The 27,403-nt window shown below is 44.0% G+C and overlaps 1 protein-coding gene and 1 long non-coding RNA gene across 5 annotated transcripts in view; one reads left to right on the top strand and one right to left on the bottom strand.

Annotated features, from left to right (window-relative positions):
* daam2 (dishevelled associated activator of morphogenesis 2) overlaps positions 1-27,403 on the bottom strand; it is a 310,900-nt gene that overhangs the window by 56,114 nt on the left and 227,383 nt on the right. Inside the window, exons 15-21 of one of the 4 annotated variants that reach the window (XM_059982795.1) lie at positions 25,290-25,397; positions 20,559-20,609; positions 19,426-19,458; positions 19,189-19,295; positions 12,342-12,426; positions 10,250-10,356; positions 1,654-1,742 (exon numbers count right to left, since the gene is read on the bottom strand). In XM_059982795.1, the coding sequence (XP_059838778.1) occupies positions 1,654-1,742; positions 10,250-10,356; positions 12,342-12,426; positions 19,189-19,295; positions 19,426-19,458; positions 20,559-20,609; positions 25,290-25,397 (580 nt within the window). The remainder of the gene's footprint in view (positions 1-1,653; positions 1,743-10,249; positions 10,357-12,341; positions 12,427-19,188; positions 19,296-19,425; positions 19,459-20,558; positions 20,610-25,289; positions 25,398-27,403) is intronic. The other 3 variants (XM_059982796.1, XM_059982797.1, XM_059982798.1) reach the window with 3 other exon arrangements.
* LOC132401038 (uncharacterized) lies at positions 1,736-25,475 on the top strand. Its single transcript, XR_009514462.1, has 4 exons — positions 1,736-1,866; positions 20,243-20,486; positions 24,414-24,526; positions 25,335-25,475. It is a non-coding gene; the product is annotated as an uncharacterized LOC132401038 (long non-coding RNA).

Raw genomic sequence — 27,403 nt, 5'->3', positions numbered from 1 at the left:
GTACAAAGCCTCCTTCTACGTGGTAAGAAAATAAACAAATTAGCAGCCTATCAACCAACCACCCTAAAATGTCTACTGCATTTTCTCCATCATCAATGAAGAGTGTGAATACAGTGTGAGCTGTCTACAAAATATAGTGCTGCATTAACTCACTCAGGCTAATTTGACAGCACCTCCCATTCCATCCATCTCTCCCATGAAGAAGGAGAACGGTAGCAGCAACACCAGCAGGTTCTGCTCCAGGTCGCACACTGCCTGTCCTGGAAGTGCTGATAGCCTTTCGATTATCACTGGGCCTACATCCGGGATCACCCGTCCCAACAACAGGGTCAAAGCAAGTTTACCAGAAGGAATGCATGGGTCTAAGGTGCTTCACCACCATCTTCCCGAGGGTAATTAGACATAGATGATAAATTCTGTTTTTTTTTCAATGGAATCCAGATCCTGAAATGCAAATCCCCTGCTTTCCAAGCGTTCACTTATACAGTATTTTGCTTTTATGAAAGACCTACATTAGTGCCTGTTCACACTAACTGAAAGAGGACTGTTGCTTTTACGAAAAAAGACGCCCGCTTTAAACTTGTGTTTAGCCCGAAGAAGATTACCATGACCATGAAGACTTGGGTGGGCAGATGTGTGCGCATGCGTGTACGTGCCAATTTTTTTCTACAAATCGGTTGTGGCTCAATCTTCCTGATTCTGGTAAGTGAAACTACACTGTACCTACATTATTTCTTCTTTATATAGACTGTGTATTTATCATAACATTCCTGCTTTTACTATATGTTAGGTTTTATGTGCTATTTGATAGGTTATTGTTTGGTCTGGGAACCCTCAAAAAATTTTCCCATATAAATTAATGGTAATTGCTTTGCTTTATGCCATTTCGGCGTACGAATGGTTTCATAGGCACACTCTACCTTCGGATAGCGGGGGAAAACTGTATATATAAAAAATATGAAAATTGTTGTGGGTAGAATGGGAAGGGTGACATGGGAAATCTTGACGTCAGACTCAGCTGCAATACTTCTCCCTGACTGATTCCCACCAGCAGCTCCCCTAGCTTCTCTAGATCATGTAGCAATCGAGGAATGCTAAGAATTATAGTGTAAATCAGCATGGAAAAAAGCCCTTTGGCTCATGGAGTCTTCGTTGACCATAAAGCACCTATTTTCGCTACACAAACTGCAATTTATTTTCTTCAAATAACCACCCCCTCCCATCCCCCAGATTCCACAACCCAACTATACCCCAGGAGCAATTTATACAGTGGGCAAGTAAGCTATGAACTTGCACGAACTTGAATTTTGGAGTAGACTCAAGCACCCTGGGGAAACCCACACAGTCACAGGGACAGCGTGCAAACTTCAAGCACAAGCACCGGATGTTTGGATCGAACCCGGCTTGCTGTAACCATGAGGTAAGATCTCTCATGCAGCATTGTGATACCCCCACGTGACATAGCCCTTTTAAGAAGGAGAGTACTATTTTACTGCTTGTTAAAAAATGTACCTACATTGACTAATCCAGGGAAACGAGCAGCAAGTGAGGATCTACGGCTGACTGAACCTTTGCATTTGGCTAGAAGGATGCAAATGCATGGAAAAATGTTTCACTGCCCAACTATTCACTCTGACCTCTCGACAGCCTCACCTTCGATCTTTGGCTTTGCCTCTGCGAGTCGTTCTGCGAACTTCTTCTTGAAGAATAAAGCCTGCAGTCGCTGCTGGTAATGGTCAATTCTGTGGGTTGAAGGACAGAACCAGATCAGAAGAATCAGAGGAGTTAAAAGGAATAGACAGAGTGGACAGCCAGCGCCTCTTTCCCAGGGCACCACTGCTCAATACAAGAGGACGTGGCTTTAAGGTAAGGGGTGGGAAGTTCAAGGGGGATATTAGAGGAAGGTTTTTTTACTCAGAGAGTGGTTGGTGCGTGGAATGAATTGCCTGAGTCAGTAGTGGAGGCAGATACACTAGTGAAATTTAAGAGACTACTAGACAGGTATATGGAGGAATTTAAGGTGTGGGGGGGGGATATATGGGAGGCAGGGTTTAAGGGTCGGCACAACATTGTGGGCCAAAGGGCTTGTACTGCTCTGCACTATTCTATGTTCAGATCTGTGCTGGTGGGGGCCTCTGGTGATAAAATGAAATGGTTTGGGTTCATTGGCAGTGGGATCACAATTTTGCTAAGTACATGTGGTGAACAGAGAGGTCGAACTTCCCTCACTGCAGATGCTGGTAACCAGCAGGCACAAAGGGTAGGAGGTGAGAAATCACTGAGTCAGAGAATCTTACAGCAAGAAAGTGGGCCCAACTCATCCCAGTTGATTGTGTTACCCAGAAAGCTAGTCCCATCTGTCTGCATTGGGCCACAATCCTCAAAATCTCTACTATCTATGGAATTATCCAGCTAGTTTTTAAATGTCGCTAATGTGGCTGCCTCAAGCAGTATTTCTGGCAGCACATTCCAAATATCCACCACAGTCTGCATTAAGAAGCTGCCCCGATGTCCCTTCTAAATCTCTTGCCTCTGATCTTAAACCTACCTTCTCCTGTTGTTAGCACCATGCTTTCCTGGGAAAATGACCACTCTGTCTATACCTCTCATAATTTTATTTACTCTACGTCTACCAGGTCATCTCTCAATGTCCTGTGCTCCAGGGAATAAAACCTCCCTTTGTGACTCAGACCCCCAAGAGTTGCGAGAAGAGAAACGGGATTGGTGCAGGTGGATGAATGATGGTCAGAGTGGATGGTGTATGCTTTAGGACCTGTTTCAGGCTGTGTGACCTCATAACTTTGGTCAAGTTGAATTTATTGTCATGTGCACAAATGCAGTGAGGTACAGGTCCAATGAAAACTTGCTTGCAGCAGCATCAAACATTGGACTGAAGAAAGGTAGCAGGCAGGAAAAGCTTCTATATTTATGTTCAGACTCTATGACTATGGGAATTTTGTGCTGGGAGCCAGAATAGACTCTACTGTACAGTAGAGTATACTCTCTTGGCCCATATTTAAAATCCTGCATCACTATTCAGTGAGACTCTCCAACTCCTCCTCCTTCTTATCTCTATTATTTATAAAATCATAGAAACGTCAAGGTAAAGAAATCCAATCGCTCCGAGCCAGCTCCTTGGAGAAAAATGTAACGCTGGAAATATTCAGCAGACCAGCTTTATCCATAGAGAGAGCAAGAGTTCATATTTTAGATCTTTTCACATTAAACTGGACAAGCTAAACCCCTCAAGTTCTGTAGAAAAGTTTACTGACCTGAAGTATTTGCTCCCCAGATACTGCCTGTTCTGCTGAGTACTTCCACTGCAATCTGTTTCTTCTGTTATCTACTATTTTATCTTGCGTTATGGTGCTAGTAAACAAAACAATTCAGTTCCATTTGCCAACTCATTTGTAGCAGACCTACAAATTACTTTCCATCGAATGACCACCCTAGTCTTCTTTAAATGCACAGATTGACGGCCTACTCCTTATTTACTATGTCACAGGCCATTCTCACCCCAGGAGCTCTGCTCTATCACATGCCAATCAACTCCCCCTTGTTTTCTTTGCCAATTCCCTACATTGAGAACTAAATTACAATGACAGACGACAGGGGGGTAATTTACAATGGAGAAGCTGGAGTACACAGGAGAGATCCACAGTGAGAGGACGGGGAGTAATTTACAATGGAGAAGCTGGAGTACACAGGAGAGATCCACAGTGACAGAGGACGGGGGGTAATTTACAATGGAGAAGCTGGAGAAGACTGGAGAGATCCACAGTGACAGAGGACGGGGGGTAATTTACAATGGAGAAGCTGGAGTACACAGGAGAGATGCACAGTGACAGAGGACGGGGAGTAATTTATAATGGAGAAGCTGGAGTACACAGGAGAGATGCACAATGACAGAGGACGGGGAGTAATTTACGATGGAGAAGCTGGAGAACACAGGAGAGATCCACAGTGACAGAGGACGGGGAGTAATTTACAATGGAGAAGCTGGAGTACACAGGAGAGATGCACAATGACAGAGGACGGGGAGTAATTTACCATGGAGAAGCTGGAGTACACAGGAGAGATGCACAATGACAGAGGACGGGGAGTAATTTACGATGGAGAAGCTGGAGAAGACTGGAGAGATCCACAATGTCAGAGGACGGGGGGTAATTTATAATGGAGAAGCTGGAGTACACAGGAGAGATGCACAATGACAGAGGACGGGGAGTAATTTACAATGGAGAAGCTGGAGAGCACAGGAGAGATCCACAATGACAGAGGACGGGGAGTAATTTACAACGGAGAAGCTGGAGTACACAGGAGAGATGCACAATGACAGAGAACGGGGAGTAATTTACAATGGAGAAGCTGGAGAAGACTGGAGAGATGCACAGTGACAGAGGACGGGGAGTAATTTACAATGGAGAAGCTGGAGTACACAGGAGAGATGCACAGTGACAGAAGACGGGGAGTAATTTACAATGGAGAAGCTGGAGTACACAGGAGAGATGCACAATGACAGAGGACGGGGAGTAATTTACAATGGAGAAGCTGGAGTACACAGGAGAGATCCACAATGACAGAGGACGGGGAGTAATTTACGATGGAGAAGCTGGAGAACACAGGAGAGATCCACAGTGACAGAGGACGGGGAGTAATTTACGATGGAGAAGCTGGAGTACACAGGAGAGATCCACAATGACAGAGGACGGGGGGTAATTTACAATGGAGAAGCTGGAGAAGACTGGAGAGATGCACAATGTCAGAGGACGGGGGGTAATTTATAATGGAGAAGCTGGAGAACACAGGAGAGATGCACAATGACAGAGGACGGGGAGTAATTTACAATGGAGAAGCTGGAGAGCACAGGAGAGATCCACAATGACAGAGGACGGGGAGTAATTTACAACGGAGAAGCTGGAGTACACAGGAGAGATGCACAATGACAGAGGACGGGGAGTAATTTACAATGGAGAAGCTGGAGAAGACTGGAGAGATGCACAGTGACAGAGGACGGGGAGTAATTTACAATGGAGAAGCTGGAGTACACAGGAGAGATGCACAGTGACAGAGGACGGGGACTAATTTACAATGGAGAAGCTGGAGTACACAGGAGAGATCCACAGTGACAGAGGACGGGGAGTAATTTACGATGGAGAAGCTGGAGAACACAGGAGAGATCCACAGTGACAGAGGACGGGGAGTAATTTACAATGGAGAAGCTGGAGTACACAGGAGAGATCCACAGTGACAGAGGACGGGGAGTAATTTACAATGGAGAAGCTGGAGTACACAGGAGAGATCCACAGTGACAGAGGACGGGGAGTAATTTACAATGGAGAAGCTGGAGTACACAGGAGAGATGCACAATGACAGAGGACGGGGAGTAATTTACGATGGAGAAGCTGGAGTACACAGGAGAGATCCACAATGACAGAGGACGGGGAGTAATTTACAATGGAGAAGCTGGAGTACACAGGAGAGATCCGCAATGACAGAGGACGGGGGGTAATTTACAACGGAGAAGCTGGAGTACACAGGAGAGATGCACAATGACAGAGGACGGGGAGTAATTTATGATGGAGAAGCTGGAGTACACAGGAGAGATGCACAATGACAGAGGACGGGGAGTAATTTACAATGGAGAAGCTGGAGTACACAGGAGAGATGCACAATGACAGAGGACGGGGAGTAATTTACGATGGAGAAGCTGGAGTACACAGGAGAGATGCAGAATGACAGAGGACGGGGAGTAATTTACGATGGAGAAGCTGGAGTACACAGGAGAGATCCACAATGACAGAGGACGGGGAGTAATTTACAATGGAGAAGCTGGAGTACACAGGAGAGATGCACAATGACAGAGGACGGGGAGTAATTTACAATGGAGAAGCTGGAGTACACAGGAGAGATGCACAATGACAGAGGACGGGGAGTAATTTACAATGGAGAAGCTGGAGAAGACTGGAGAGATGCACAGTGACAGAGGACGGGGAGTAATTTACAATGGAGAAGCTGGAGTACACAGGAGAGATGCACAGTGACAGAGGACGGGGACTAATTTACAATGGAGAAGCTGGAGTACACAGGAGAGATGCACAATGACAGAGGACGGGGGGGTAATTTACAATGGAGAAGCTGGAGTACACAGGAGAGATCCACAGTGACAGAGGACGGGGAGTAATTTACAATGGAGAAGCTGGAGTACACAGGAGAGATGCACAATGACAGAGGACGGGGAGTAATTTACGATGGAGAAGCTGGAGAACACAGGAGAGATCCACAGTGACAGAGGACGGGGAGTAATTTACAATGGAGAAGCTGGAGTACACAGGAGAGATGCACAATGACAGAGGACGGGGAGTAATTTACGATGGAGAAGCTGGAGTACACAGGAGAGATCCACAATGACAGAGGACGGGGAGTAATTTACAATGGAGATGCTGGAGTACACAGGAGAGATCCGCAATGACAGAGGACGGGGGGTAATTTACAACGGAGAAGCTGGAGTACACAGGAGAGATGCACAATGACAGAGGACGGGGAGTAATTTACGATGGAGAAGCTGGAGTACACAGGAGAGATGCAGAATGACAGAGGACGGGGAGTAATTTACGATGGAGAAGCTGGAGTACACAGGAGAGATCCACAATGACAGAGGACGGGGAGTAATTTACAATGGAGAAGCTGGAGTACACAGGAGAGATGCACAATGACAGAGGACGGGGAGTAATTTACAATGGAGAAGCTGGAGTACACAGGAGAGATGCACAATGACAGAGGACGGGGAGTAATTTACAATGGAGAAGCTGGAGAAGACTGGAGAGATGCACAGTGACAGAGGACGGGGAGTAATTTACAATGGAGAAGCTGGAGTACACAGGAGAGATGCACAGTGACAGAGGACGGGGACTAATTTACAATGGAGAAGCTGGAGTACACAGGAGAGATGCACAATGACAGAGGACGGGGGGGTAATTTACAATGGAGAAGCTGGAGTACACAGGAGAGATCCACAGTGACAGAGGACGGGGAGTAATTTACAATGGAGAAGCTGGAGTACACAGGAGAGATGCACAATGACAGAGGACGGGGAGTAATTTACAATGGAGAAGCTGGAGAAGACTGGAGAGATGCACAGTGACAGAGGACGGGGAGTAATTTACGATGGAGAAGCTGGAGTACACAGGAGAGATCCACAATGACAGAGGACGGGGAGTAATTTACAATGGAGATGCTGGAGTACACAGGAGAGATCCGCAATGACAGAGGACGGGGGGTAATTTACAACGGAGAAGCTGGAGTACACAGGAGAGATGCACAATGACAGAGGACGGGGAGTAATTTACGATGGAGAAGCTGGAGTACACAGGAGAGATGCAGAATGACAGAGGACGGGGAGTAATTTACGATGGAGAAGCTGGAGTACACAGGAGAGATCCACAATGACAGAGGACGGGGAGTAATTTACAATGGAGAAGCTGGAGTACACAGGAGAGATGCACAATGACAGAGGACGGGGAGTAATTTACAATGGAGAAGCTGGAGTACACAGGAGAGATGCACAATGACAGAGGACGGGGAGTAATTTACAATGGAGAAGCTGGAGAAGACTGGAGAGATGCACAGTGACAGAGGACGGGGAGTAATTTACAATGGAGAAGCTGGAGTACACAGGAGAGATGCACAGTGACAGAGGACGGGGACTAATTTACAATGGAGAAGCTGGAGTACACAGGAGAGATGCACAATGACAGAGGACGGGGGGGTAATTTACAATGGAGAAGCTGGAGTACACAGGAGAGATCCACAGTGACAGAGGACGGGGAGTAATTTACAATGGAGAAGCTGGAGTACACAGGAGAGATGCACAATGACAGAGGACGGGGAGTAATTTACGATGGAGAAGCTGGAGAACACAGGAGAGATCCACAGTGACAGAGGACGGGGAGTAATTTACAATGGAGAAGCTGGAGTACACAGGAGAGATGCACAATGACAGAGGACGGGGAGTAATTTACGATGGAGAAGCTGGAGTACACAGGAGAGATCCACAATGACAGAGGACGGGGAGTAATTTACAATGGAGAAGCTGGAGTACACAGGAGAGATCCGCAATGACAGAGGACGGGGGGTAATTTACAACGGAGAAGCTGGAGTACACAGGAGAGATGCACAATGACAGAGGACGGGGAGTAATTTACGATGGAGAAGCTGGAGTACACAGGAGAGATGCAGAATGACAGAGGACGGGGAGTAATTTACGATGGAGAAGCTGGAGTACACAGGAGAGATCCACAATGACAGAGGACGGGGAGTAATTTACAATGGAGAAGCTGGAGTACACAGGAGAGATGCACAATGACAGAGGACGGGGAGTAATTTACAATGGAGAAGCTGGAGTACACAGGAGAGATGCACAATGACAGAGGACGGGGAGTAATTTACAATGGAGAAGCTGGAGAAGACTGGAGAGATGCACAGTGACAGAGGACGGGGAGTAATTTACAATGGAGAAGCTGGAGTACACAGGAGAGATGCACAGTGACAGAGGACGGGGACTAATTTACAATGGAGAAGCTGGAGTACACAGGAGAGATGCACAATGACAGAGGACGGGGGGGTAATTTACAATGGAGAAGCTGGAGTACACAGGAGAGATCCACAGTGACAGAGGACGGGGAGTAATTTACAATGGAGAAGCTGGAGTACACAGGAGAGATGCACAATGACAGAGGACGGGGAGTAATTTACGATGGAGAAGCTGGAGAACACAGGAGAGATCCACAGTGACAGAGGACGGGGAGTAATTTACCATGGAGAAGCTGGAGTACACAGGAGAGATCCACAATGACAGAGGACGGGGAGTAATTTACAATGGAGAAGCTGGAGTACACAGGAGAGATGCACAATGACAGAGGACGGGGAGTAATTTACAATGGAGAAGCTGGAGAAGACTGGAGAGTTCCACAATGACAGAGGACGGGGAGTAATTTACAATGGAGAAGCTGGAGAAGACAGGAGAGATCCACAATGTCAGAGGACACGGAGTAATTTACAATGGAGAAGCTGGAGAACATAGGAGAGATCCACAGGGAGAAACAGCAAACTCCACATAAGAAGCTTCCAATGTCAAACCCATGTCCCTGGAGTATGAGATGGCAACTCTACAGCCTGCACACCTTGCTGACTCCACAGGCAAGTGATGTTGAGATGACAGGAATCCTCTGCACAATATTGTTCTTCCTCACATCTCACTTGCATCTCTTCCACAACATCTTAGGTATATATTCCCATGTCCTCTAGCACCTTGCATCGTTCACTAATGCGAACATTTCCCCTCCATTTACTCAACTACAGAATCATACAACTATACAATATACAAACAGGCCCTACAGCCCAGCTAGATGGTTGACTATCCATATTACTCTCAATTACTAGCACTTGGTTTGTAGCCTTGGCAGTTCAAGAGCTCATTCAGGTACCAATTAACTGTGTTAAAAGTATCTGCCCACATCATCTCTTCAGGTCACACATTCCAGGTTCCAGCTACTCTCAGTCAGAAAATGTTCCTCCTTTGATACTCTCTGAGCCTTTTACTCCTAACTTTTTTAGTATAGACACCCCTCTTCCCCTCTGCCATCCGATTTCTAAATGGATGGACATTGAACCCATGAACACTAACTCACTTATTAAAATGATTATTTCTGTCTTTGCACTACTATTTTTAATATAATTATTTGAAGCGCACACACACACACACACACAGGTTTATTTAGTTATTTTCTCTGTTTATTATGTGTTGCATAATAAGTTTTTGCTAAGTTAACAACTTCACAACCTAAACCAGTGATATTAAACCTGATTCTGATTGTGGCCTCTGCTAAAGGGGAAGGCTTACTGTCATCTACACCATCTATGCCCCTCATAATTATACACACCTCTATCAGGTTACCCCTCAGCCTCCTCTGCTCCAAGAGAAACAATCACATCCTATCAGTCTCTCCTCCAAATGAAAAATTCCATTGTGGACAACATCCTGGTGAATCTCCAGAGCAATCAAACCCTTAAACAGAATACATATCAGATCTACTTCTCAAATTTCTTTCCTCCTAAACAACCCCAGCTTTTCTAGTCTGACTGCAAAGTTAAACTCTTCCATTCCTGGAGGCATTCCATGAACTCCTGATATACTGCCCCCTGCAGGTGGACTTTTAGGACTGACAGTGCCTCATTGAATGATGTAACCAACCTGCTCATTTCGTAGAGGAAGCGGTCAGCCCTTGCCATGCGCTCGATCTCATGCCGGTGTTCCTCTAGCAGGTCAATATCACTCTTCTCTGGGATGAATTTGAGGAGCTGTGAAGGAAATGGTTACAGTGATTTATTTCAAAAGGCTGTAGAACAGACCTCTTTGACCTCACCATCAGTAGTCTAATTGATATAGCACCTGAAGCAGTTAGCTCCCCACCTCCCATATTGAAGCTGGTTAACTTTCTATCATCAGCCACGCAAATTTGGTTTCTTTAGTAAAGAAGAATCATACCAGGGCTCCACAAGCCACCTTTATTATATCATCATCATGTTCTGTGTCATATGACACAGTCGTAAGCAATTATGTTCTCATGACCATGATTGTTCTAGTCAAGTCTTTCTACAGAAGTGGTTTGCCACTGCCTTCTTCTGGGTAGTGTCGTTAGAAGATGGGTGAGCCCACCCATAATCAATAGTCTTCAGAGATTGTCTGCCTGGAATCAGTGGTCGCATAACCAGGACTGATTATATAAATAATAAATAAACCAGGTGCTTATATGACCATCCACCACCTGCTCCCTTAGCTTCACGTGACCCTGATTAGGATGGGGGTGATCTAACAGAGTGAAGAAGCATCTTACACCTCCTTTGCCAGAGATGTATCTCCACCCCACCACACCAAACCATAATTATGACTGCTAAATGAATTTCTTCCACTCTAAAAATAAACTCTTGCATTTTAGTTGTTACCTTTTTGGTAATTCTGATACTATATTCTACATGCTGTTTACCTTTTGCGTTATCCTGATGTACTTATAGTATGTGCAGAATGATCACATGCAAAAGCTTTTCATTGTACCTTGGTACATGTGTGTATAACAAGCCAGTTACTAAATTATTAATTATCTAAAGTCCGGTACATAATATGAAATCCCGGCACTTCACATCATCATGGATTGAGCTCGCTGCAACATTCATGAAGATGTTCCAAATACCTCCAATTAAATGCAGTGATGTCAACTTGTTGGAAGAATTATGTTTCCGGGAAAGCCTGTCTGATGATGTGGTTTGACATGGTCGACAGGACAGGGATTATTTGGATCGGGTTTAACAATGTGCTCATTCTCCTTGCTCAGATGAAAGCTGTATGGATATAGGGGAAGCAATAGCCTCAACTCCTGTTGAGATATCGTGTTAATATCTGCTGTAATTATGCCAAGGGTTAGGCATGTGGCTACTGGTTCAGGGGAGCCATGATAATTGGCAGGACACTTTGGCGCTAGACTTGCAGCGAGTTGGTAAGACCTGGGCCAGCTATTCAAATGGCTCCTCTGGCTACTGTCTTGCTGGCAGCCAGTAATGCTAAGACTATTTATTGGGCAAGATCCCATAAATATTGGTACAAGCCAGTAGAAACAGGAGAATATACTGGGCTGGATCTCAGTGTTGGCATGGACTGGCATGATCACATGTATTTATAAGGCTGGATGCCAAAGATTTGCCTTTCATATGAGTAGACAAAGTGCCCATTGGGCTCGACTCTCTGGCTGTTGTCTCATTGCAGAGAGCAAATGGGAGTTGGAATTGGCTCTGGTTTGGACCCAGTGGTCAACTCCTTGCTGTCAGCTGACAGAGCAGACTGATCTCTAGACACAAAAGACATCAAGGAGTGTTGTAAGAACAGGAATGTGGTAGCAAAAGAGGACCAGTCATGGCAATATTGAATGTTACAGCAGACTCATAAGGCCAAATGGATGCTCCTGTTCCTATGACAAGGTTGAACTCTGACTCAATGGAGAGTCCAGAGGCGTCTGCCTGGAATTAATAATGACATACGTTTTAAATCGATCTGAAATGAACCAAATCATTTCCTCCTCTCTCCAGTGAGAGAGGGGTTATGGAATGGCCCATTTTTCCTCATCCGTCTCTGAGCACCAAGATCTATTTTGGCAATTACGGAGCCATCTAGTTTGATCCCTTCACTTGCCCTAGGCAGCAGATTGGCAATTTCTATGTGATGCCCAACCTTGTGATAGTCCATCCCTATTTTATTCCGGTCGTGGAATATCACTAGGGGGCAGTGTTCTTACCTGTTCCAGCATGTCCTTGGGCAAGTCCTCCTGTTCATCCATTTGCAAGATTGCTTTCTTGATTTCTTTATTGGACAGCTTCAACCTAAGAGTAGAAAAGAACATTTAGAATGGAAACAAGGATGTCTTCTTTCTATAGGGCCCTCCCATTCATGTTCATGTTCCCACAGAACAATCCCATTCCCTCAATAATCTTCCCATTCTTGGACAACTCCCATCAACTCTCCCTTGATTTTACCACTCACCGACAAACAAGAGGCAATTTACAGTGTCAATCGATTTTTTTTTGAGATGTGGGAGGAAATAGGAAGACCCGGAGGAAAACAATGCAGTCACAGGGAGAACCTGCAAACTCCACAGGGACAGCATCTGAGATCAGGATTGAACTCAGATCTTTGGAACTTTGAGGCAGCAGCTCCACCGGCTGTGCACCGTGCAGGTCTAATTGCACACTGTTTGTAGTGTTGCTTAGTTACCACAATCAGTACACTGACAGGAGTGATATTGGAAGCAGATAAGATGAAAGTGATCAAGAGATTTTTAGATAGGCACATGAATATGAATATTTTATGTTCTAAGTTCTAATTAGTGGGACCAAATTTCTGCATCCTCTCCTGTATTATACATTTATCTAACACGAATGTCTAACCCTCGGTGCTAAATCTTCACGACAAATGCTTGAGCAGAACAATCTACACAGAATAGAACCATAGAACACTACAGCACAGTACAGGCCTTTCAGCCCTCCATATTGTGCTGACCATATAATCCTTAAAAAAAGTACTAAACCCACACTACCCTATAACACTCCATTTTTCTTTCATCCATGTGCCTGTCCAAGAGGCTCTTAAATACCCCTAATGTTTTAGCCTCCACCACCATCGCTGGCAGGTCATTCCAGGCACTCACAACCCTCTGTGTAAAAAACTTACCCCTGATGTCTCCCCTAAACTTCATTAATTTTGTACATATGCCCTTTGAATCTTTGGTGTAATCCATTTTTGGTGTTGATAGACATGGAAAACCAGGCTACATCTGAAATCTCAGCTCAGTATAGTATAAAGGAGCCCATGGATCAGCACCCATTCATTTTCAAAATGCAGTCAATTTTATTTTATATATCAGTCAAGAGCTCAGTGCTGTAGCAGATTTCTGTGCTCAAGGTTGATGTTGTACTTAAACCCCATATTTTCTGCCACATGCAATACAAACAGAGATAACATGGACTACAAGGCATATTTCAATAGAGTGTGCAGGGACAGGGGATCCAGGGTGTATATGTGCTTAAATCCTACTTCCTCAGGAAGCTAAAGAAATTTGACTTGTTCCTTTTGATGCTTACAAATGTTTACTGATGCACCGTAGAAAGCATCGGATCTCAATGTGTCACAGCTGGGTGTGACATCTACTCTGCCCAAGACTTCAACAAACAGCGAAGAGTTATGAATACAGTTCAGCACATCACAGAAACCAGCTTCTCCTCCATTGGACTTACTGTACTTCTTGCTGCCTCAATGTTTCAAGAGCCCCCCCCCCCACCAGAGATTCTCTCTCTCACCCCCACCCCCCAACCAATCGGGCAGAAAATACAAAATCCTGGAAGCACGTACCATGAGGCTCAAGGACTGTTACTGTCCCATTTTATGAGACTATTGAACATCCCCTAGGAAACGAGCAGGATTCTTAACTTTACAACCTTCCTCATCGTGACTTTACACCTTGTTATCTACCTGCACTGCAACTTCTTTGTATCTGCAACACCTTATTCTGCATTTTATTATCATTATTTTCCTTTGTACTACCTCAGGTGTAATCAAATAATCAGTACAAATGGCTTGCATATAGAGTTTTCCTACACTTGTACATGTAGTTGGTTTTGTAAGGTTGTTGCAGCTGGGGGTGGTAATTGGGACAGGCTCCCACTACTTATTAGAAATGTTTGTAAATGCTCCCAATGGCATGCACCTCAAATAGCCTCTGACAATCAAGTCCAGCTCCTGGCCTTCTTATGTGGCTTAGCTACTAAGCCTGGTGGAACGTTTCTACTGACAGTAGAAGAGGCAAAACCAGATTACTGGTGCCTTAAAACCAGTCGCTTTGGGTTTTAGATGGGTTGCTCATCGGTTGTGGTTGGCAGCTCATCTAGGAGAAGGAGTCCTCTGATCTCAAACACCTGCTGCCTTGTGGCTATACCCACTCATGGGGAAGGCTTCAGGGTTAAACCCAGAGGGAAGAATCTGAGCTGGAGTACCTAAGGCAGTCCTACATTGAGTTCAATGCTGACTGGCAACTCCCGCAACACCGCTGGAACCAAACTGTATTGGTCTCTGCCGTTCCTGTGGGTTCATCAGATGCATGGAGATGGGGAGCTTGCTACTGGGCAACAGCTGGCTCTACATATTGTACTGCCCAGGCTTGCGTATCTAGACAGCTAGGACGCAACATCCATGGTCGACCCTGACTGACGGAGGCCTCATTCACAGTATGTGTGACATTAATAAACCAATTTATCAACAACACAAGAGATTCTGTAGATGCTGGAAATGCAGAGCAATAAACACAAAATGCTGGAGGAACTCAGCAGGTCAGGCAGCATCTGTGGAAATGAATAAACAGTCAGCATTTCCAGCTGAACGCCTTCTTCAAGACTGATTTAAATTTATCATTTTAAATGGTACAGTTTACTGACAGAATAAAATAAATGGAAGCCTGGGATTCATAAATAAACACGTAGAATATAAAGAACATGAAGTTCTGCTGTACAAAACACTGGGACACTCTGTCCAATTTGTGAAGGATGTGAAGGTTCCAGCGAAGACCAGTTCTGTCCAGAATGGCTTCAGGAATTGGTGGACTTCAGCTCCAAGGGTCACTATGGGGAAAAAAGGCTTGGAGCAGAAAATGCTGATCTGAGTTTTCCCATAGGTGATCCAGAAAGATCTAGAACAAAGGTTTAAAAATTTAGGCTGAAGATATACAGGAGATGTTAGAGAAAAAAAAAACACTCAGATTTTGAAGGGCAATTGGACAAGGTAGAACAATTTGCTGAGTGGGGGAGCAGAGTCACAGCAGGAGAATGGAATTGGCAAGATGGGTCTACCAAGTGTTGGCTTACATGCTATGTCATAACAATCTTACGATACCATGACTCTGTCAAAGACACTTGTGCTTTATTCCTCTCTCTGCTACTTGTGAAGATTAGTTTATTGTTGTTACGTACCGAGGTAAAATGGAAAAAAACAAATCTACATATTGTTCATAAAGATCAATTCATTACAGTGTTTCTTTCTATAGGGCTCTGCTTTACACTGGTTGAACATTTCTGAGTTACTGCAGAAAACTGAGGTAGTGAGGGAGACCATTCAGGCTATCCTGCTCACCCTGAATTTCCTATCTCCTGCTTGCTGCCTCGCTGAATTTTCAGGTAAAAGGGTTAATGCACCACTTTTGAGATTAGCCAGCTCAGCACAGTAGAAGGGTATATTTATAACAATGCTGGTCCATATAATTTAGTATCCAGCAAGGGAGTTTCCCCTATTAATTGAGGAATTGCTAAAGTATAGAGCAAATATTTTTTAATGGGCTTTTTAGGTTAAACGTCCCACCATCTCTACTGTTTACACAGTGTGCAATGAAAATAAAGATACTGATGAATTATGGTTGTTTTTTTGAAAACAGACCATTTTCTATATTGGCTACAGAACACCCTCATAAATCTACAGCATGGCTGTGTGTCTGTGTTGTATCACACAGCCAACATCTGAAGTGCACCATTAAACAAACTATGAGGAATAATAGACTGCATACATTAATTTTTTTCTGTGAAAGCTTATAACCACTGCTAGTAATACCTGCCCCTGTCTTCCCAAGGATTTGTTGCTCACACAACTGCATTTCCTTTCTGACCTGCCCACCCGCTGCCCCTCTTGAAAGTGGCGACTCGAGCTGGTTTTCCATGAGACTCAAGGATGGCTATTTGAAGGCAGAGCTCGACTCTGATTCCACCAGTCCTGCTGACTATGAATTCCGGATCAGATCCAGTCACTAAGTAAATAAAAGCATTTCCCTTCATGTTCATGCATTTCACCCAAAATTATAATTACGTGCTCTCGGACACTGAACCATCTATCACTGAGAACAGCTTCTCTCAACTTACCCTATCTAAAGTAGATATCATTGCACACACCATCAAATCTCTTCTCAGCCATGGAAAATACCAACTTGTCCAGCATATTTTGTCTTATTGGCTCCAAGCCAATAGTTAGTGACTCCATCTACTGGCGAACCATTCAGCAACATCCCAGCCCCATTTCCTCGAAGGGTTATGGTGTTAATCTCATCTTCTGCTCTTTCCCTTGAATACTTATGCAACTCAGGTCAGAGGACAATGACTTTTTCTGTTTCTGCGACCCTCTTGCTGCCAGTGAACGGCTTGCCCTTTCCCTCAGAAACACTGCCACACTGCGGAATGTGGAAAGGAAAATTCAGTACAATTTAGGACCGGGTGGCATTGAAATGGGTGCTCAGCTAAACAGTTCGGGTAATATTGGTGGGTCGTGAAGTTTGGTGGTGTATCATGAAAATCAGTGAAACAGTGAGTTTGTTCTTTTCCTTGGCCCTGAGATATGGTGGCACTTTAGTCAAGAGCACAATATGCGGCAACCCCTTAGAGCAGAGGTTCCCAATCAGGGGTTCACAGAGCACTTGCTGAATGGTATTGATCCATGCCATAAAAAAGATCAGGAACCCCTACTCTAGACATGAATAACACACACACACACACACACACACACACACACACACACACACACACACACACACACACACACACACACACACACACACACACACACACACACACACACACACACACACACACACACACACACACACACACACACACACACACACACACACACACACACACACACACACACACACACACACACACACACACACACACACACACACACAATGCTGGAAGAACCCAGCAGGCCAGGCAGCGATTTTGGAGGGAAATAAACAGTTGAAGTTTCAGGCCAAGACCCTTCAATGGACCGGATTTTGTTTTATTGTGTGTTGCTCAAAATTTCCAGCACCTGTGCTCTCTCGAGTCCAGATATAAACCACTCCCTGAGCAAAAAATTACCCCCAAACCTCCTTTGTCTTCTACTTCTTTCCACTGTCCTCTTGATTTTCATACCCCTACCATGAGATAGACATTCTGCCATATCTATCTCTTTCATCATTTTATATATTTTATCAAGACAAGCTTTAGCCTCTTCGTCTCTGGGGAAAAAGTCCAACCTCCCCAATCACTCCCCATAACTAAAGTCCTTCACTCTAGGCAACATCCTGATGAAGCTCCTCTGCACTCTCTCTCCAGCACAACTATATCCTTCCTTTAGCATCATGGCCAGATTGGCACGCAATACTCCAATTGAGGCCTGGCCAGTTCCTGCAGATACAAGAGGCTGAAGGTATTGGAAACTGAAGCAACACATAAGATGCTGGAGGAACTTAGCGAGCATTTATGGAGGGAAATGGGTAGTTGACATTTTTGGTTGAGACTCTTCATCTGGACCAGAATCATATCTACTACTTAATTACTGAACAGTTCTGATTAAGGGTCTTGATCCAAAACGTTATCCACTGACTGACCCACTGAGCTCCTGTAGCATTAGGGTGTGTCCAATCAGCTCCTACTTAGTGCCGATAAATTTATGGGCCAGAAGAGTGAGGGAAGATGAGTTGGGCATTCAGACAGAGATCAGGGGTTGGGGGAATGGGACAGTGCTGTGGAAGTCAGCGCAGACGTTTGAAAGGAAGTTTTCTGTTCGGTTCTGGTCACCACACTACAGGATGTGATAGTTAAGAGAGAGTCTGCAGAAAGATTCACTGGGATGTTGCCTGGAATAGTGGGTTGTAGATGTAAGAAGAGATTGGATAGGCTGGAATTTAGGAAGCCAAGGAATGAGGTTATGGAAGTTTATAAAGTTATTAGTTCAGATATGGCAGATAGACAAGAGTCTTCTTCTCAGGCAATGGTATTTTCCTCTCTGTTAAAGCAGAAACTGAGAGCAAGAGAGAGAGAGAGAGAGAGAGAGAAGAAGTAGAGAGACAAAGAAAGCAGAGGAAGAACACATAAGGGAAATGAAAGAGAATGAGCAGAGGCAAGGAGAAGGAAAATGGAAGGGAGAAAGTGAAGGAGAGAAAGATAAAGAATAACAGGAGAAAGGAAAAAGAACGAGAAAGAAAGAGAAAATGAAGGAGTGGGAAGGGGAAGGAGCTACAAAGAAGAGATACCTGGCATTTTCATGCAGTATATAAATGTCCAACTGGTGGACACCCACCCTACGAATGAGCTCTTAACATATTCATAAATTCAAAAGTCTGCCGTACATACAGACATTTACTCCCACAAGTGGTAGAACTGGTTTTATCTTTTTCTCCACTTCAGTAATCATTCTTTCATATCAGTCTTAGGTGTTGTTGATGCCATTCATTACCACACCGTGAAGTTAGTTACCATATCAACGGATGTTTGGGCATTCTCCGACATACCAATAAAATCGATTCATGGATGTCAGTAAAAACAGAACCCATTCATTACCCGGGAACAGTCTGTATTTTTTTCTAACTGCAGAATACCCAAACTGCATCACGTGAATGAATTCTCTGGAAGTGAAGTCATGTAAAGAAGTTGATTTGCTTTCTAAATCATTGAGATCAGCTGACAATGCCCCTGTAGTTCGTTGCCTGAGATGTTGACCCCTCTCCCTGCACACCAGCCTGACGGACTGCTGATAAATTCTCTGCTTTTCCGCTGCTTCACCTTTGTACTTACTTTGACAACAGAATGACACAGTTCTGCGCCCTCCGCCCATCAATCACTGACAGCTCCTTCACCTTCCTCATGGTGAGGCAGAGGTCCTCGTTTGAGCCAAGCTCTTTCTGCGATGGAAGGGAGAAAGGAAATGTTAGACACGCTTCATCAGACGGACCAATCATCAGATGACTGACGACCGTCTCAAAGGCACAGTGGATGATGGCCCACTACAAAGTGAAAGGAGGCCGCACTCACCTGTTTAGGCAGGTTAGTTTTAGTGAGCAGGTCCTGAGTAGGAGAGGTCGCCGAGGATATAGAAAAATTAAACATGCCAAAGTGGGTTAGTATTCAGTAAAAAGCAACTGTGTAGCTTAGTTCAGTAAACATAGAAATTTACAGCACATTGCAGGCCTTTCAGTCCACAATGTTGTGCCAACCATGTAACCCACTCTAGAGACGGCCTAGAACTTCCCTAGCACATAGCCCTCTATTTCTCTAAGCTCCAGGTACCTATCTGAGTCTCTTAAAAAAACCCTACTGTATCTGCTTCTGCCACCATCGCTGGCATGTATTTCATGCACCCACCACTCTGTGTGAAAAAATTACCTCTGACATCCCCCTTGTACCTACTTCCAAGCATCTTAAAACTATGCCCCCTCATTTTAACCATTTCAGCCCTGGGAAAAAGCCTCTGACTATCCACACAATCAATGCCTCTCATCATCTTATACACCTCTATCAGGTCACCTCTCATCCTCCGTCACTCTAAGGAGAAAAGGCCAAGTTCACTCAACCTATTCTCATATGGCACATTCTCCAATCCAGGCAACGTTCTTGTAAATCTCCTCTAACCTCACAATCTCCTTCATAATAGCCTTGCAACTTATCGTCTACCTGCACTGCACTTTCTTTAACTGTAGGATTTTATTCTGCATTCTGTTACTGTTTTCCACTGTACTACCTCGATGCACTTTTGTAATAAAATGATCTCTATAATGGCATGCAACAGAAGTTTTTCACTGTAACTTGGTACATGTGACTGTAATAAACTAATTTAACAATTTTCCTCCAGGATTTTGGATTGAAAGATACAGTGGAGCTGTTGCCTGGTCTGGAGCTCGGCTATTTACAGAAGGACTTATCCCGAGACACTTGTTTGCATTTCACTTGTAAGCAGCCTTTCCAACCTGGGCTGGAGCGACTGACAGGCTGCAAGGCAGTGTGAAGGAGGCATGGCACAGCCTTATATGGGTGTAAAGTGGAGACAGCCAGAACTGGATTGAAAGCAGAGTGCTACTCAATGGGCCTTGCAAACAGTACGTGTGGATTTAATCTCCTAGGGCTTGCTGCTCAACGGCTCACTTTCTGCCTGATGCAATATACTTAACCCTTGTCTCTCCACTTCCTCGGTTGCCCTGTGCAATCGCTAAGGGCTCATTCTGCCAAAAATGAAGAAGACAAGGCAGATGTCAGGGTTTGATAAAATAAATGCATACATTTCACGCTCGAAGATAAACATCATGTTAACTGCGATGAGAGATTTAGATTAACAGGTGCCTGAATACTCCAAGTTTCCACCAAGTACCAGTTCACTCTGTGTTTCTTTTGCTTCAGATACACAAAGGTATCTGAAGCGCGCACCGCACACACACACACGCGCGCGCGCTACGTGCTTTTAATGGATCGGTATCAGTCTGAAGGTGCAAGACAGACCAAATCAACTCTTAAACAACTGCTCCTTCACAGAACAAATCTCCTCTCAGTTATTTTAACTATCAACCTGGGTTTAGGAAACTCTTTTCTCCCCACAGCTGACATCTTTTCAATGCTACATAAGGGAGCATGCTAAATTAGTTAGTGGATCAAAAGCAGGGGATTATGGAAGTAGATAGCAGGTCATCAAAAAGGTCACTGATCTGAATTATTAAATCTGTTTCTCTCTCCACAGACGCTGCCTGACCCACTGAATGTTTCCATCATTCTGTGTTTTTATTTTAGATTCCAAAGTTTTGCTTTTGAGAGATTATTCCTGTAATATTATACAAGCATAAAACACTAAGGCACTGAAGTTGTCTATCGAACATGTACTGGCTGGAAAATAGCTCTTACTGCCCAGACTCAGAGTCCATCATCTTGTGGATGGGTGATGCTATTCGATTGTGGCCTCTAACGCTTTTCCAGACTCACGTATCATTTGGATTCTCTTCCCAAATCTATGTGCCCTCCCAACTCTTTCCTATTGAAAATATTTTTTGTAAACTGCAGAATGCTGAAAATCTGAAGCAAACACTGGAAATGCCCAGCAGGTGCGGGAAAGGAACCAGTTAACATTTCAGTTCTGGGAGCCTTCATCAGAATTGGGAAAGTTAAAAAGCAAGTTAGTTTTCAGTAGCAGAGAAGGCCGGCATGGAATGGGGAGAACTAAGGAATACCTCTCATAGGACAGAGATATCTGCATAAATACAGCAAGTCTGAACCATTGCACATGTTCCACAGCCTTGTGGAACATTACATTGACAAAGAAGCATAATTTAATTCTAACTGGATAACAACTGCTACATTTAATCAGTTGGTCTCACCTCATCAGAGGAATTCCCTTTGCTCTGTCCATCCCCCACCTGAGAACTAAGTAGCTTTCTCTCACTCCTAATTCTAGAGGTGTCCTGATCTGAAATGTTAACGGCTTTTGTCTCCATAGATGCTACAAGACCTCGTGAGTGTTACCCATACAACACACAAAAATCGATAGTTGTTGCCTGGCCTGCTGTGTTCCACCAGCATCTTGTGTGTGTTTGAATTTGCAGCATCTGCAGATTTCCTCGTTGAGTGTTACCCATATTTTCTTGTTTTGTTATTGATCACTCTCTAAATTACCATCCTTATAATTCTGGACAGCCCTGTGTGATCTTATACACTTGAACTTTTTCTGAGCCTTTTCTGCTCTGAAGGAAGTAACCTCATCTAACTAATTGCTCCTCATTAGAAAACCTCTAATTGCTTTTATTTTGAGATACTGCATAGTAACAAGCTCTTCTGGGCCAACCACCCCCGCACCGTGAAATTACACGCATGAGCCAAATCAACCTACTAACTGGTATGTCTTTGGAATGTGCGAAGAAACTGGAGCACCTGGAAGAAACCCACGAGATCATGGGAGAAGGTGTAAATTCCTTACAAACAGTGTCAGAATTGAACGTAGGTCACTGGCACTGCAATAGCGTTACACCAGCCACTACTCTACTGTGCCACCCACACCCGAGATGATTGGTAGAATTTGTGAGGAGCTGACGGGGAAATGGGAGGTACAGGGATCACTGTCAGATTAATGTATGAGGCCAGCTCAGACTCGATGGGTCAAAGGGCCCATTTACAAGCTGCAAGACTCCATAGGTTTAGGACAGCATTTATCATAAGGATGATTAGCAGCTAGTATGAATTTCCAGGTATTGAGCATCATTCAGCTAAAATAGGGAGATGTTATCTATCATACGACAGCTCTATAAAACATTGCCTTCTTAAACCAAGCTAATCTTTATTGAGATACAGCATGGAATAGGCCCTTCTGGCTCTTTGAACCAGTCTGTCCAGCAATCCCCTGATTTAACCCTAGCCTAATCACGGGACAATTTACTATGACCAATTAACCTACCAACCCATACGTTCTCGGACTGTCAGAGGAGGTCAGGGCACGCAGAGGAAACACACCCGGCACGGGGAGAACATGCAAACTCCTTACAGGCAGCTCTGGAATTGATCCCGGGTCACCAGTAAAGCACTGCGCTAACCACCACTCTACTACACCGCCCCAATCTTATGGATCAACCAACACTTCCTTTTCCCCAAGGTTTGTGATATGAGATATAAGACCTGACGAGTGGAATGAGTATTTTCATTCTGGAACATGTACAGTAAAAACATGAGGGATGATCTTGATCCAGGGGTTTCCAACCTCTTTATGCCATGGACCCCTACCATTAACCAAAGGGTCCCCCGCTTGGTCTAGAGCTGATCCAGAGTGAGCTCATCTCAAGGGGAATATTCCCCAAGTTAGCTTCCCGTAACATGGGAAAAAACAGAGGCATGGACAGGGTCACAGGCAGGATGGGTTGAAAGGGATATGGGCCAAATGCAATCAAATGGGGCTAGCTCAGGAAGGCATGTTGGTGACATGGATGTTAGGCCACTGGGGCTGTCTTCTGAGCTGTATGTCTGGGGGAGGGGGGGGAAGGCAAACTGAGAAGAAGAAGGGAGGTTATGGACATAGTAGCAGAAGCCAAAGCGGTCAGAATGAAAGGAGTAGCTATGACTCTGAGCAGTATCACACTGGCTAAAGCTAAATGACTCAGCCACAAGGACTTAGAGCTGTCATGTGCAGATCAACCAGCTTCAAGCACCAGCTAACAGGCCAATTGGTGCCGTGTGCTTCTCTGTTTAATTTACCTACTCATGTCATTTGCAAGGCCAAGGGGCTTAGCATTCCTGGACTGAGAAGGAAGTAAAGAAGAGTCAGTCGCATTACACTGGATAAAGGTGGCACATTTCTTTCCGTGAAGGGTACTAGTGTTTGGGCTTTTAATGGCAGTGGTTTCATGATCTCCCTGGCTAATGGTAGGATATGATTAACTTCTGCAGCTGTCAGAAGAGCCAGTAACTAGGGGGCACGGAAGGAAGGAGCAAATCAAAAAAACAAATTGAAGATGCTGGAATCCTGAAATAAAATCCAAAAGCTCTGGAAACGCTCAGCAAGTCAGGCAGCATCAGTAGAAAGGGAAGTCAATATTTTGGGTCTGCGACTACCTGTCTATTTGTAGCACCAATGCTCCTTTATTCTAAACGTCGCTCCCCCCTTTCTCTTCTATTGTAAATGCCCTTCTCTCGTTTCCGGTTCTGATGGAGCAGTGCAAACCCAGAACATTGGCTATACCCTGATCAACATTTTCTGTTTCTATCACAAAGAATGAAGGTGATTGGCAGAAGAATAAGCCAACATTTAAAAGTACCTTTTGCTTTAGTACAGGGTTTGGCTAGCGTTGGAAGGATGTTGCCAGAAGCAGCAGCAAACACAGATTCACTTGTAAGGGAACCAGACAAGTTTTTGAAAGGAAGGAATTTCTAGGGCTTTGGGGAGAAGGAATGAGAACAAGGCTGGATTCCTCATACTCAGACCCACTGCTGATTTGACGAGTTAGTGTGCTTCTTCGATGTTGTAAATCTTCGCTGATTCTGCATTTACATTTTTTCAGCTGTTGTGCTGGGATTTGAGCTCTTCCCTCTGGATCAGAGTTCCAGGTTTTTCCAGTAACTCTCACACAGTGCTACTATACTCTGTGTGCCAGCCATGTAAAAGAGCTTTCCAGTAAGTTTTTTTCACGTTACATTTAATTCTCCTTAAAATTTATGCAGTTTTAGAAGATACTGTTAAATCTGCTTCCAATACCCTTTCCTATTTTAGACCAAAACAGTTCACTGCATTAAAAATCTCTCCTTAATTCAACTCTGATTTATTCTTCTTCTAACCCTGTGGCTCTGGCTACTGAGATTCCTGTCAGCAGAAACCCTCAAGAGACATATCCTTGCAAATGTGTTATCTGTACCTGGCATTCCTTATAGAGTCCGAGTCATCCATCACTGAAGCAGGCCCAGTGGCCCAACCGTCCCATGCTGACTAAACTACGCCCAGTTAGCCACATTTGTCCCATATCCCTCTAGACTTTTTCTATCCATGTATCTATCCAAACATCGTTAATGTACCTGACTCAACCACTTACTCTGGCAGCTCATTCCTTATACTGACCAACCTCTGGGTAAAAAATTCTTCCTAATTTCTTATTAAATCTCTCCGATCACACCTTAAACCAATGTCCTCTGGCTCTTGATTCCCCAATCCTGGGAAACATGCTGTGTGTCTTCACCTCATCTGTGCTTTTAATCATTTTATACATCTCCATATGATCGCCCCTCATTCTAATATAGTCCAATGATGTCCATCCTAGTCTGCCTAACCTCTCCCCATTGCTAAGCCCCTCTTTGTAGTTGTAGTTCTGTAGTTAAATAAAATTCACAATACCACTTCTACATGAACAAAATAGGTTTATTACAGATGAGAATGAAGAATTTACCTGCTGTCTCTGGTAAGCTGAGAACATCTTCTCAAAATCTTCCAGGTCCAAGATGCTGAAGGCTCGAAGGTCATCGATCTCAGCCCACACTGAGCCCCCAATTCTGTTCTGCAAGAGTCAACCACAGTAACATGGGTGAACTTGCAAGGATTGCATTCTCTGAATTGTAACCTATGATTTTTCATCTTTCTACTGGGGTTGTAATATGAGACAGACTTCAAACTCTGCAACTTCTTCTTCTATCTCTCTGTGGGACATTGATTACAAGCCATCTCTTTGACCACTTTCAGCCCTTTGCCCTTATGTGACCTCAGAAGGAGAAATATCAAAATTTGTCTTCAGTAAAGCACCAGTCAGACCTCCACTGGAATGCCCTGTGTATTTTTGGTCACCACACTGTAGGTAGGATACGGTAGCATTGGAGAAGGTGTAGAAGAGATTCACCAGGATATTGCCAGGGATAGAGCATTTCAGTTATGAACAGAGGTTGGAGGTGCTGAGGTACACAAAGTTATGGGAGCAAAATCAGAGGTGTAACATGGAAAAAGTGACAACAATCTTCAAACTATTTGATTTTAGTTTATGAGTTAATCAATTCACTTACACCAATCAAAGAACTCACCTCTTTCACCTCATGAGGTATGTCCAGTTCAAAATCATCAAGTTAAAGGCAACTTCAAAACATTATTACAAGCAATCCAGGAGTATGCACACCCAATGTAACACTTCCCTACTTTGCAGATTGTGGCCATATAAATCAAAATAAAAAATAAAAAAAACATTTAAAATTTCAAACATAGTATTCCTTCCCTTGATAGCTGTCACACAGAGCAGTCTAGATACAAATGGGGAAAAATAATTGTTACTGCATTTTAAGGACATTCCAGCTTCAACTTGATATGCCATCTTTGACTAGAGTGCTGTAGTTACTAATTTCCAATCCCATAGAATTTTTACCTAGAGATTTAGGGACTTCTCCCAAGTATATATGTATGAATTATTAAGTATGTAGATGTATAGGGTAGACTAGACTGAAATAAATTTGCAGTTTATTTAATTTTTTGCCCCTGCAGCAGTCCGCTGTTTAATAGCTAATGAGATCACTGGGTGGGAAACAATCCCATGTTACAGCCTTTTTAAAGAGGCAGCTTGCATATTGCTGCAATGATCTGAATTTCATTTCACCCAATAACCAATGTTTCAGACACTCTGATGGGAAACAAGTTATGCAGCAAGTACGCAGTTTACGGTGAGGTGCTTTAACCTGGAAAGCCATGTGCATTTGTTGGAAACAGACTGCAATGCAAACTGTGCCTCAGAAACTGAGATTAGATCTTTCACAATCTTCAGAGCCCTCCCTCTCTCCAGAATCATGCCAGTACAGGCAGTTCTCTGGATACATAAGAGTCCAGTTCCTAAGTACTGACTGTCAGCCGATCTCTGTAAATCAGAAATGTCAATTTTCTACACCTACCTATATCACATCTCTGTATATACACTTAGTACAATTCTTCCATTTCATTAAATAATCACCCTAATACTAATGGAATATACACTGCATCTAGTCATTAATAAACACTATGTAATATTTTATTATTATCAGTAACTGCTTGAAAAAAAGCTTTTAAAATGTATGGGAGAATTTGTGTAAAATTGGATTTTGTTAAATCAGGTCATTTTAAAGTTGGTAAACCCCTGTAGAGGACTTGACCATTTTTAGAATTTACTCGCTCTTAATATGTGGATATCACTGCCAATACCATCACTTTGCTTGCAGTGCATGCAAGTGCACTCCCCATAACCTTTGTCACCTGCACTAATCAAGCGCCTCTCAACCTCCACTTTTAGGTATACTTTACGACTGGGCTCCACAGCCACCTGTGGCAATGAATTCCACAGATTCACTACCCTCTGGTTAAATAAATTCCTCCTCATCTCTGTCCTAAATGGGTGCCCCTCTATTCAGGGGCTTTGCCTCCCAGCCCTAGACCCACCCAGTATAAGAACCGTCTTCCCTACATCCACTCTACCTTGGCCTTTCAATATTCAATAGGTTTCAATGAGATTCCCCTTTATTCTTCTAAACTCCAGTGAGTACAAGCCCGGCGGCCATC

This window comes from Hypanus sabinus, chromosome 10, assembly GCF_030144855.1.
Source record: "Hypanus sabinus isolate sHypSab1 chromosome 10, sHypSab1.hap1, whole genome shotgun sequence".
NCBI lineage: Eukaryota > Metazoa > Chordata > Chondrichthyes > Myliobatiformes > Dasyatidae > Hypanus > Hypanus sabinus.
Note: the sequence above shows the minus strand (reverse complement) of the source record. Positions and strands in the feature narration are given on the sequence as shown.